The sequence below is a fragment of the Pygocentrus nattereri genome, chromosome 11 (genome assembly GCF_015220715.1).
Source record: "Pygocentrus nattereri isolate fPygNat1 chromosome 11, fPygNat1.pri, whole genome shotgun sequence".
Taxonomy (NCBI): domain Eukaryota; kingdom Metazoa; phylum Chordata; class Actinopteri; order Characiformes; family Serrasalmidae; genus Pygocentrus; species Pygocentrus nattereri.
The window spans coordinates 14375921-14387947 of record NC_051221.1 but is presented as its reverse complement, the minus strand read 5'-3'; the positions used below and the strand labels follow the sequence as shown (position 1 = coordinate 14387947).

At 39.8% G+C, this 12027-nt stretch overlaps 1 protein-coding gene across 1 annotated transcript; it reads right to left on the bottom strand.

The window, feature by feature from the left end:
• Positions 1-7701: 7701 nt before the first annotated feature.
• On the bottom strand, positions 7702-11517 carry LOC108435621 (tumor necrosis factor receptor superfamily member 6B-like). Its single transcript, XM_017711589.2, has 4 exons — positions 11416-11517; positions 9297-9660; positions 8899-9078; positions 7702-8454 (listed from the first exon to the last, which is right to left on the bottom strand). Exons 1-4 carry the CDS (start codon positions 11428-11430, stop codon positions 8177-8179), a joined length of 837 nt encoding a protein of 278 aa, XP_017567078.1. The 5' UTR covers positions 11431-11517; the 3' UTR covers positions 7702-8176.
• Between the last annotated feature and the right edge of the window lie 510 nt (positions 11518-12027).

Genomic DNA, 12027 nt, shown 5'->3' with positions numbered 1-12027 from the left:
GTGCTAAGAGACGTGTGAAACAGATGGGTTCTATTACACACTGATGACATCCATTGATGACATCCCCTCAGCCATTGAGAAACACATAAAACACATGAGACTGGTGGCTCAGCCCTTGATAACAATTCCCTCTACGTCAAGGGAGAAAAGCGAGACTTAATAAATCCATTGACCCATCATTATGGTCAAGCATCCTTGAGCCCAATTGGATGATGTCATGGTCAGGGCAGTTACTAAGCAGCCCTAACCACATATGGTTCATTACAGCATTGTCTGGATCATGCCAGTTTGCTGATTAATATGAAGCTTCTGTTCTGTGGCCAAACCACTCACATTGCTCATATATGGGGAAACCTTACACACGTTTCATGAACTCAGTGGCAGAAAAGGCTTTCTCCATTCTCAAAGAAAGCTCCACTATAGCCTCCCATTCTCAGACCCAGAGATCCCAGCCTAATATCTGTGGTTAAGGTCACTACTTCTGACAGGCATTGCTTTCACAATATCAGGACAACCTAACTCTACCCTTGTTCACTCTACTCCAGAAAGCTTACACTCATAGAAAGGGAAAGAAGTGTGAGTAATTGTGAGTTACTGCCATTCAAAGTTACAACCCCAGTTCCAGTGAAGTTGGGACGTTGCGTAAAACATAAATAAAAACAGAATACGATTATTTGCAAAACCTTTTCAACCTACATTCAATTGAATACACTACAAAGACAAGATATTTAATGTTCAAATGGATAAACTTTATTGTTTTTTGCAAATATTCACTCATTTTGAATTTGATGCCTGCAACACGTTCCAAGTTGGGACAGGGGCATGTTTACCACTGTGTTACATCACCTTTCCTTTTAACAACACTCAATAAGCTTTTGGGAGCTGAGGACACTAATTGTTGAAGCTTTGTAGGTGGAATTCTTTCCCATTCTTGCTTGATGTACAACTTCAGTTGTTCAACAGTCCGGGGTCTCCGTTTTCGTATTTTGCGCTTCATAATGCACCACACAGTTTCAATGGGAGACAGGTCTGGACTGCAGGCAGGCCAGTCTAGTACCCGCACCCTTTTCTACGAAGCCATGCTGTTGTAACACGTGCAGAATGAGGCTTGGCATTGTCTTGCTGAAATAAGCAGGACGTCCCTGAAAAAGACGTTGCTTGGATGGCAGCATATGTTGCTCCAAAACCTGTATGTACCTTTCAGCATTAATGGTGCCTTCACAGATGTGCAGGTTACCCAGGCCATGGGCACTAACACACCCCCACACCATCAGAGATGCTGGCTTTTGAACTTTGCACTGATAACAATCCGGACAGTCCTTTTCCTCTTTGGCCCGGAGGACACGATGTCCATGATTTCCAAAAACAATCTGAAATATGGACTCGCCAGACCGCAGGACACTTTTCCACTTTGCGTCAGTCCATCTCAGATGAGCTCAGGCCCAGAGAAGCCGGCAGCGTTTCTGGGTGTTGTTGATATGTGGCTTTCGCTTTGCATGGCAGAGATTTAAGTTGCACTTGTAGATGGAGCGACGAACTGTGTTCACTGACAGTGGTTTTCTGAAGTGTTCCTGAGCCCATGTGGTAATATCCGTTACAGAATGATGTGGGTTTTTAATGCAGTGCTGCCTGAGGGATCGAAGGTCACAGGCATTCAATGTTGGTTTTCTGCCTTGCCGTTTACTTGCAGAGATTTCTCCAGATTCTCTGAATCTTTTGATGATATTATGGACTGTAGATGATGAAATCCCCAAATTCCTTGCAATTGCACGTTGAGAAACGTTCTTAAACTTTTGGACTATTTGCTCACGTAGTTGTTCACAAAGTGGTGATCCTTACTTGTGAATGACTGAGCCTTTCACGGATGCTCTCTTTATACCCAATCATGACACTGACCTGTTTCCAATTAACCTGTTCACCTGTGGAATGTTCCAAACAGGTGTTTTTTGAGCATTCCTCAACTTTCCCAGTCTTTTGTTGCCCCTGTCCCAACTTCTTTGGAATGTGTTGCAGGCATCAAATTCAAAATGAGTGAATATTTGCAAAAAGCAATAAAGTTTATTCGTTTGAACATTAAATATCTTGTCTCTGTAGTGTATTCAGTTGAATATAGGTTGAAAAGGATTTGCAAATCATTGTATTCTGTTTTTATTTATGTTTTACACAACGTCCCAACTTCATTGGAATTGGGGTTGTACATTAGAAGAGTGGAGGCATTGTATAGAGGGTGATCACTTGATACATACTGGGTCCACTGGGTGCTGCTTTTAACGCCTGAGTACAAAACAGGCACTAAGACCACCAAATCAGACTCTATTTCAATCTTTCTTAATATCTTGAATCTGAACCATTCTTCCACATGCATTGTAGCATCTGCCTGATATGTCCTTGACCTGGATGTAAAAAGCAGCATAGGTCACTGAAAGGTGTTCAGAGTTAGTGGTGCTTTCACAGGTGTGCAAGTTACCCATCAATACCCTCACCATACTGTGACAGATATTGGCTTTTGATCTTTACGCTGGTAGCAGTACGGCCGCTCTTATTCTTCTTTGGCTGAGAGAACACAACATTATTTATTCCCATAATCAGAATGAAAGTTTGACTAGTCAGATCACAGTACACGTTTCCTCTGTGCACCAGTCCATTTCAGATGAGCTCAAGCCCAGAGAAGTCGGCGGCATTTCTGGATGCTGTTGACAGATGACTTTTAATATACATAGTACAGTTTTAACGTGCATTCATGGATGCAGCAATGAACAGTGTTTCTTGAGAATGGTTTGTCAAAGTATTCCAGAGCCCAGGCAGTGATATCCATCACAGAAACATGCCAGTTTTTTATGCAGCGCCATCTGAGGGGTCGAAGGTCACAGCTATTCATTTATAGTTTTCAGTTTTTTCCTTTACACACTGAGATTTCTTCAGATTCTCTGATGTTTTTTGATGATATTATGCATTACAGAGGGCAAAATACTTAAAATCTTTGCAATCCCTGGCTCAAAGATGCTATTTTTAAACTGTTGGTTTGTTTGCTGATGCCTGCTGTAAAAAATGGCTCATTAGATTAACCTAAAAATCTAAAAAATTTACATGTGATACCATGTAAATAAACTAGTTTTATTCAACCTAAATAAATACTTTGAATTAATTATTCATTCAATTAGTGTAATTTTTGAGTTGAATAAAACTACTTCAATTGCGCGTTACTAAAGTAAATTGCATATTGCGAAAATAAAGTGTTGCTACATGAGGTTTTAGGTAGATCTGATGAGCCAACTTTATACTGTATTTACAAAACACAGTGAAGCCGACCAGGTAAAACATAACACATCTACAAATCTGTTTGCTGTTGTCATTTAACTACAGGCCAAAGTAGATTGATAAATCCCTGCTTTCTGTTTTCTTTTTTGGATTTCACCACCTGTCCCAACTTGACTACTAAAAAGTCCTAGGAAGTCTTTTAGTTTGAATTATAGAACTGAAGCTGTACTTTTAATCTTTAAAGGAAAGACTCAAAACAGCTTGAAATGTCTGGTTAGTCTGTAGTTTTGCAGCACATAAACTAGCAAGCTAGTCTAAAAGCTAATCCAGCTGAAACTTTTGGAACTTTTAAAGTAATGTTACCTGTAACTTCCTAAAACCCCAACTATGACAACTTCAGTTACAACGGCTGGTGTGCTAGTTAGCATACTTACTATCCAAATTACATGTTACCCAATAGTTTCAAGTTATTTTTTCTTTTTCCTTCAAGAATTGCACGTCGCATTACATTGTGTCCTCCAAACTGAAGGTTTTTCTTCAATAAAAGGCTTGTGACCTGACACCTCCATCAACTGCTGAAAAGCAACACTGTGGCTACAATTGTGCATGACAGCAGCAAAACTGACATGTCACATACTTAACGTTGGAAACAAAAAAATTTATTTACAGTAAGGTTTTATTTCAGTTGTCGTGTTTTGTTCTCAGGTGGAAATTTCACGTGTTGTGAGTCATTTAAGAGCGAGTCTGAGTCTGTTAAGTCAGTTAACATACAACTTCAGTGCAACTCGAGCCCTGGTCTCTACAGTGTATTTGAACACACGCACACACTCTTTTCAGGTCAGGGGACCCTGACTTTGCACATTTCCATTGGTCAGGAACAAGACATCTAGAGTAGGACGTGGACAGTTGTGTAAAGACATGCTTCAATTGCACTCAGTCAAAGTTTCCGTGCTGCTGGTTCCTTTGAATCCTTATCTAAACCCCACAGACCACAGTTACACATAGCCATGGCGAGATATACACCTTCATTTGCCGGAAATCATGTTTAACCACAACAAGGAGTTAAGCCAACCCCTTTTGTAAACTTTGCTGACTTAAGGGAGTGGCTTCAGCACCCTGGTCAGCAACCAGCTGTCCTGAAGTCAGCACAGGAAACCACAAATGTACTGTGTGCTACCTTACACAAAGTCCTCGGTGGCAACGTGTAGAAGTGTAGGTTACTGCAAATGAGTGTACATGCTTTTTCACACTTTTACCACTCTTTATCTTACAGAATCAGAAAAAAAATGAGTGAGGCCAGTTTCAGTAAGTGGTTAAGCACGAAACTGCTAACATTTCACATATGATGAGACATTTCTGATCATTTGCATTTTTTATAGTTTAGCCAGACCATCTGTTTTGGCAGATATTCATCACTGCCTCATGTGTAAATTGTGAAATATTCATTTCTGTACTTCACCCACCTTCTAATCTGATTTTGTGCTTTCATGCCTGATTCATGCTAAGGAGAGATCTCTATCTTGTGATGCAGTTGTAATTTTCCTGATCATTTTACTAACAGACACTTTAAGGTTTTTTTCAAATCTTTGGTCATTTTTCTGTAAGCGAGGACAATTTTCATTCAACCTGCTGCCAAAAACCCAGATCCTTTCTTCTTCTTTATCATATCTTTGAGTTTGATAAGTCAATCCTTTTGTTTTAATGACACTCTATTATACTTTATTAACTTTACAGGAGAACAAAAAAAACATACTTTACTTTTAATGTAAATCAATGGAACCAGAATTATTTCCAAGTCATTTTGGGTGATTTCTTTTGGCCCATTCTTCATAAAATTTTCACACAATGTAAAGGTATTTTCAAATCGAACACACACACACGTGCACACACACACACAGATAGAGAAATTGTGGATATTAATTTTACTGTAAATTTTATTTCTGATGTTATACTGATACATTTCTCATTAGTTTTAGAGTCATCATTCTGGATGTACCTAGTATTTCTTCATTTTCTATTTTTAGTTCCCAGTAATTATTAGAGACCAGTGATGTTCTTTAAAGAACCATAGTTTTATGTGCTTAAATGATTTTTTGCATGGCGAAGTGGTTCTTAAGATTTATGGAAAATGGATTGTATGTGGTTCTATATAAAACGTTTTTGAAATTGTCTTTTTATAACGCCAAAACATGTTCTTCTGTTGTTACAAGCTTGCCATCATAACAAGAGCAGAGCCCTTTTCAAAAAGGTTCTATAGACAATCATATATAAAAGGTATGCACAAATGGCAACATGTTTTTATAGATTTATTATTCTGTATTTCAAAAATGTAAGAATCTGCAAACAAATTGGTTTCCTGATTTTGGAAACATTAATTCCAAACTTTTGGAAAGTGATTACCAAATCTTTAAATGCTAGTTTATGGCTTTGAGAGAACCCTTTAAGGAACATTTTTGCAGAGTGTAGTTTAAAGTTGAACTTGATGTATGTTTTAGACATTTGTCCTGTAATATAAAGTCTCTTTCCTTATTTTTCAGAATTTGCTGATATTTAGTGGAATTCTTTCTTTCCTCTATCCCCACATTTCCTCTACCAGATAGTGTTTGTCCATAGACATTGCACAGTGTGCCACTACATCACTATTCCTGTGCAGGACAAATCTTCGTGTAGGTCCATGGTAGCGATGTGGGGGTTTTGCTTAAACTGCATAACTGACCAATCTACAAGCATATTTTTCAGAGATTATTGTTGGTGTTCCCGATCTTGCCTTGATTCCATAGATCTTCTAGATAGAACTTCCATTTCTTATTGACATTTCAGACAGTGACAATTACAGGCAGAACGTGTTTAGATACCTTTTATTATCTTGTTCTTGCTTTGCAAGAGTCAGTTATCTCATTGAGCCTGTTAGATTAGCCCATAGCTGTTGAGTGTTACTTCTTGAGAGTTTTGAATGGAATTATTTATATCTGAGTGAAATGAATGCCCTGCTGAGTCAAATAAGCTCTGAGAACTCAATAAATAAATAAATAAATAAATGAATTAATTAATTAATAAATAGTAGTTTGACGGAAAGGGTGTCCAAACTTAGTCGCACTCCACATTTTATGGTAAAGGTTCTATATATGACATTTTAAACATTAATATAGCTGCAAAAAACTATTTTCTATGTAAAGATATAGTGGATTAAGGGTGCTCTAATCCAAGAACAGTCACACTCCTCTGTGTGTGTCGTAATCTGAGCTTTTCTGTATTTTGTTTCAGTTGTATGTGCATGTTAGTCACGCCCTGTGAAAATGTTGGCCCCTTCTCACGTTTTGTTTTGTTCCTCCTCAAGAGACAAAGACAGTGAGCGCCCACACAGCATGGTGCATGCAAGCTTGTGGAGTGCAATAGGGAACATTCAGTTTCCAAGTATTTCTCCTCTGTATATTCCTCAGAGCTGATGAGGTGGAAGTCGGCTTCCTACGCATATTTTCCTATTCCGCCTTAAATCATGCAGCAGTTCCATTCTGCGCCTGAGTCTGAATATAATTGTTGCACCATTTAAGGTGGAATAGGAAACTGGTGAAAAGGAAGCTGACATCAGCTTTATCAAGAAAATTGAAAGGCATGAAAAGGGATGAGGAGGTTGCCCTGGTTCTGTTTCTGTTTGACAAGTGAGTAACATTAACTTATTTTTGTTGTTTTACAGAACCAATACTTTTCTTTTGCTGATGTTTGTGATAGCAACTGGTTAGCCTCACAAAGCAGCAACTGCAGCGACAGTTTGAGCTAAGCTAGAACCTAGTTAACATTAATTACTGTGTCTTTGTTCACTCTAATGCTATATCAGGGTGTTTGTTTGTACAACATTTGCGAAGTACTTTTAGGCCACAAAGATGTTGAAAACAGGTGTCATTTGACCAGGGGTGCCCTTTTTGGCGTACAACTATATGTGTTTTGCAAAACCAGAATTCAGCAACAGCCCAGAGTCCCCAGGGTTTCAGTACAGTAAATTATTTTGGAAATTATTGTAATTGTGTAGGTTGGACTGAAAACAGTAAAGTATACTTTTAACGGGACAGTATTTCACTTGCAGATGAAGTCTTATTACATTATCTCCGGGATTCGACATTGTGTGTTTTAACCTTGAGCAGGACATAAATCAGAGCCCAGAAACCCCCAATTTATCATACAAATCAAAAAGATTGGCTCTTTAATATAGATGATCTTTGAATTAGACCCATATAACAGAAACATGACAGCCAGTACACCAATCCTATTTTATAATTTATTATATTGTTCTGTTTAGATATGAACAGGATATGTTTATAAACATAAAATGTTTAAATGTTTATATGTTTATAAAACATAAAACTGTAATGAGCTGCAGAAAAGAGGTAATAATGTTGCATGAGGCAGTTGTCAAAATATACATATATAAAAAAAAAACACAGCAGGTTTAAAAAAATAAAAATTTAATTTAATACAGTGCGGAATAAAATGATCATGTGAACTGCTTGCTCATGTTTTATGTGCAATACAATCTAAAAAAATAAAACTTGATACTTCTAATCTAAATCTAGAAATGGTTCAATTCAATAAAAATCTGAATTATGAAATGTATACACAGATTTATAAATTATTGAAATGGAAAAAAAAATAAATAAATAACAATTGCAAGGCACAGAGATTTTCAAAGACAATGCAGTAAACACACACTGCTACAGCCATTACTACAACACAGACATCAATGAATTTAAGAAACAGTGCCAGTTGAATTGTCTGTGTTATTTTCAATTTCAAAACTGCCAAAAACTAATACAAAAAAATATAATATGAAGTGACTCCAGGAAGTCTTCATGGGTAAAATCTCTGGAGTTAAACGGCTACAGACATCCAGACTGCAACCAAACAGAGGTATTAAAACGATTCTTTACATGATGTCATTGCTACAGTACTTGGCTTCTTCTTGGAATCTCTTAATTTTCTGCTCCACGTTGTCAGCCAGGCTGTGCAGGTTTGCCCTAATCAGAATGGCTGGCAGGTCAGTCAGCTGCTGTTCTGAAGTCTTATTGAGCCAGTGCAGCAGTCCTATGCTACCTGTGCCATCTGTGCCATCTAATTTAAGAAGGCGATAAAGGCGCTGCAGACGGCGCTGTTTCTGCTGGGCGAGCAGATCTGAGAGGAGAGGCTTGATGAGGGTGGGCCAGCCTGAGGGAGATCAAAAACATCTCAGTAACATATCAAACCAGCCTGAAGTAGATCAAAAATATTATAGGAACATCAAAACAGTCAGAGGGAGGCAAAAAATGTATTGGTAACATTAAAGCACACTGAAGGAAATCAAGAACACCTCAGTACCTATCAAACCTGCCTGAAGAAAATAAAAAACATACACCATATTGAGAGCACACTGGAAGCCCAGCTAATGATGATACTAGTAAAGACATGGGCTGCCATTACAAAAATCAAAGAGATACTAGAAAAGCAATTTGAGAATAGAGAAAAAAAAAATTGGTAGACTATACTGGCATTACTTCTGCTCCACCACCAAAAGCACCTTTCTTATACATGTTTTGTACTTAAACTCTAAAGTATTCTAATAAACAAAACTGGAACAAGCTTCAGTCTTCAGGGTATTGATGGTCTGCTTACCTTTTGTCGTAATGTTGTGGCAAGTAATGCATATGTTGTTGTGCCAGTCGGTCCCATGGATCACCAGCTTCTCATCACCCTGGCAGGCCGTGTGTGGGGTGCACTGTGTGATGCCTGCAGCTCCATTTGCATAGTGACCATCTGTGCATGTCTCACACTCTGTATCTTTGTATGGGGTTCCTGCACACAAAACAGTCCATCAGGAATCCAGCAAACAAGCAGAACAAGCACATCTGAACAGAGTAGAATTAGCTTTGAGAGTAGAACTGACTTTAACAGTGCAATTGGCTCTGACAGTAGAATTGATTGTAAAAAGTAAGTAGAAAGAAGAATTGACTCTGAAGGTAAAACTAGGCTGGACAGTGACCAGCTCTGACAGTTGTGAGTTTTGAAAGTACCTTTGTTTAAGATCCCGTGTCCAGCGGAACACACAGTGTGTTTCTTACAGAAGTGTGATAGCCAGTAGTATCCCTCCTTGCACTGACACACCCGGTTCTGGGAGGGCATGCATGACTGTGTCTCCTCCTGGTTGAGGGCGCACAGCTTGCAGGGCAAGCACTCAGAGATGTAGTTCCAGAACTCGGTGTAGAATCCTGAGCTGCAGCGGCGACAGTCTGTGGGGTGTGTGTCTGTGCAGTGGGCATGCAGGTGAGTGCCAGGAGGACAGCGCTCACAGACCACCTTTTTACCTGAGAACACACGCTCGTACGTGGGTCTGTTTGCTGATACGAAGAGAAGGAGAGGCAGTGCCGCGAAAAGGAGCTGCAGACAAACAAACAAAGGTGTTCAGGTGTTTAGAGCTGTCTTACACAAAACACAAGCAAAAGAAGTGTTACTATACAACCTGAAGGAGATCAAAAAGATGTGCAAACTCACGGTGACATACAGTGGCCCCAAAGAATATTTGGATACTTGTTTGATACTTAAAAGTGTATGAAGTTCCTTGAAGTTCCAAACCAAGTAGCATTTATTTTAAACAGACCATTCCAATGATGTCATTATTTTTTGGCAAAGTATTATTTTAAAAGACTCTTAGAATTTAAACATGTAAGCATGCTTTGCATCCAGACTGTCTTTATACACCTCTGAATGTATGATCTAGTCAATGAACACAAGCGCACCGATAGCACTGCAAGAAAAGCAGCCCCAGACTTTGAGGATTCCTCTTCTGTGCTTTACAGAACTCTTACTGCAGTCTGGCTGGAGCTCTTCTCCAGGGTTTCTCCACACTAAGAGTCTACCAGTTTGAATTTGTGCTAAACAGGTTTTTCTTTTTCTCTCATTTTGTTTACCATTTTATGAAGTTACCTAAAGAGCTTTGTTAAAGTTTAATAGAAGTTAAATCATTCAAATGCGTTTTTGAGCTCATTGTACTATATAACTGCAGCCACATTACCCCACATAATAGAGCCACCCAGTAGTGTTTACAGCAGAATAAAACCAGATTTTAGTGAAAGAGTTGTTACATCAGTGAAATAGTGAAATAGTAGCTAAAGTAGCTTAACAAAAGGTAGTAACTGTAGCATAACAGCGCTATAAAACTATATATAGTATATAACTATATATACTATAAAATATCAGGTTCAGCTAAGTTTTTTTTATATTTGCCAGGCTAACCTGAATGTTGTTTTGTTCCAGCTAGTCTGTAAAGCATTTCACAGCTTGTCTTGTTTCCCTTGTTATCTTCTGTAGATAATTCCAGTTTGAATGATACAGTTATTGTGGAAAAAATATGCTCTTATTACAAAACAGTAGCTTAAACAGTCAGACTGCGCCACTGGAACTCAGCTGGAATTTAATGGCTCTGTACTCCCTATGTAGTGCCCTAGGTAGGTAACACAGTAACTGCTTCTACACCCCAAACAGTGAATTATACATCTAACAGTAAAGCTATTTATTTGGGCTGAAGTGGTGCGGCTCCCCTAAATATCATTCTATCTACTGTTTAGCTGCAGAAGCCATAGTTTCATGGCTAGTGCACCACATAGATTTGAGATTCAGCCATGCTTTTGGTCTAAAAGCTCTACAAGCAGAAAGAAGTGTGAGCAGCACTAACGCAGAGAAGGATAACAGAACAAAAGTGATAGTAATAATAATACATGCTAAAAATGACAGTCATTTTACTTCTAATGCACTTTTCATACCAGCAGCAGCTCAACGTTCTTAACGAAACTATGAGTTACAGGTGAGCGACGTGGCAAAAACGTTTGTAAATACGCCACCATTTAAATGTTCTCAGACATCAGATCAGTTAGAAGTGAGAACTAAAAATACGCGATCTAAAGCTGGACACGGCGAGTTTCATTCTAGGTTACAGCTTTAAACGCGGAGCTGGTTCTTAACCTACCTTCACACAGCCACTCACAACAGACACAGCGAGGCTCGAGCTCGCTCTGCTCCTCGTGCGCTCTGCGTTAAAGCGCGTGCAGCGACACACACACACGCACACACACACACACACCCCGAGCCGTCTGTCGTAACACAGAGTGGGAGCGAATCAGCGGCAGAGTCTCTTACCCCGGTGATGGTCATTGTGCTGATCTCTTTCTCTCTCTCTCTGCTTTGGTGCCTCTTCTCTCTCTCTACTGGGCTTAAATTTCTCTCTCCCTCTCTGACGTAAGCGCGTTTTCCCGCCCTGGGGGAACCCACAACGCGTCTTCGCTCACGTTTCATTTACGGTACTCTACCGGCGTGACGTCACCGGCGACCGCTCAGGCGCTTTCTGTCAGTCTGTATTAAAATTTTTCTTATTTTTCCCTTTTCTCCTTTTCTTGTAAACGGCCGGGGAGGTTCAGGAAGGCTGCCCGTATATCGGTCTGCCTTCCTTCTCTCTTCTCTGTGTCGTTTCTCAGAGAGGCAGGGAATCTCATTCATCTCAGTCTCATTCAAGGGGGGGTGCGGAGTTTGAGATGGGGAGGGGGTAATGGGGGGGTACGGAGTTTGAGATGGGGAGTGGGGTGATGGGGAGGTGCGGAGTTTGAGATGGGGAGGGGGGGTGAGGAGTTTGAGATGGGGAGGGGGGGTGCGGAGTTTGAGATGGGGAGGGGGGGTGATGGGGGGTGTGGAGTTTGAGATGGGGAGGGGGGTGATGGGGGGTGCGGAGTTTGAGATGGGGAGGGGGGTGATGGG

What these genes read in the sequence shown, in the direction of transcription:
- LOC108435621 (XM_017711589.2), bottom strand. An exon ending in ACACGGGATCTTAAACAAAG is followed by an intron (nt 9,079 to 9,296) that starts GTACTTTCAAAA and finishes TTTTGTGTGCAG; the next exon opens with GAACCCCATACAAAGATACA. An exon ending in CCACAACATTACGACAAAAG is followed by an intron (nt 8,455 to 8,898) that starts GTAAGCAGACCA and finishes GATCTCCCTCAG; the next exon opens with GCTGGCCCACCCTCATCAAG.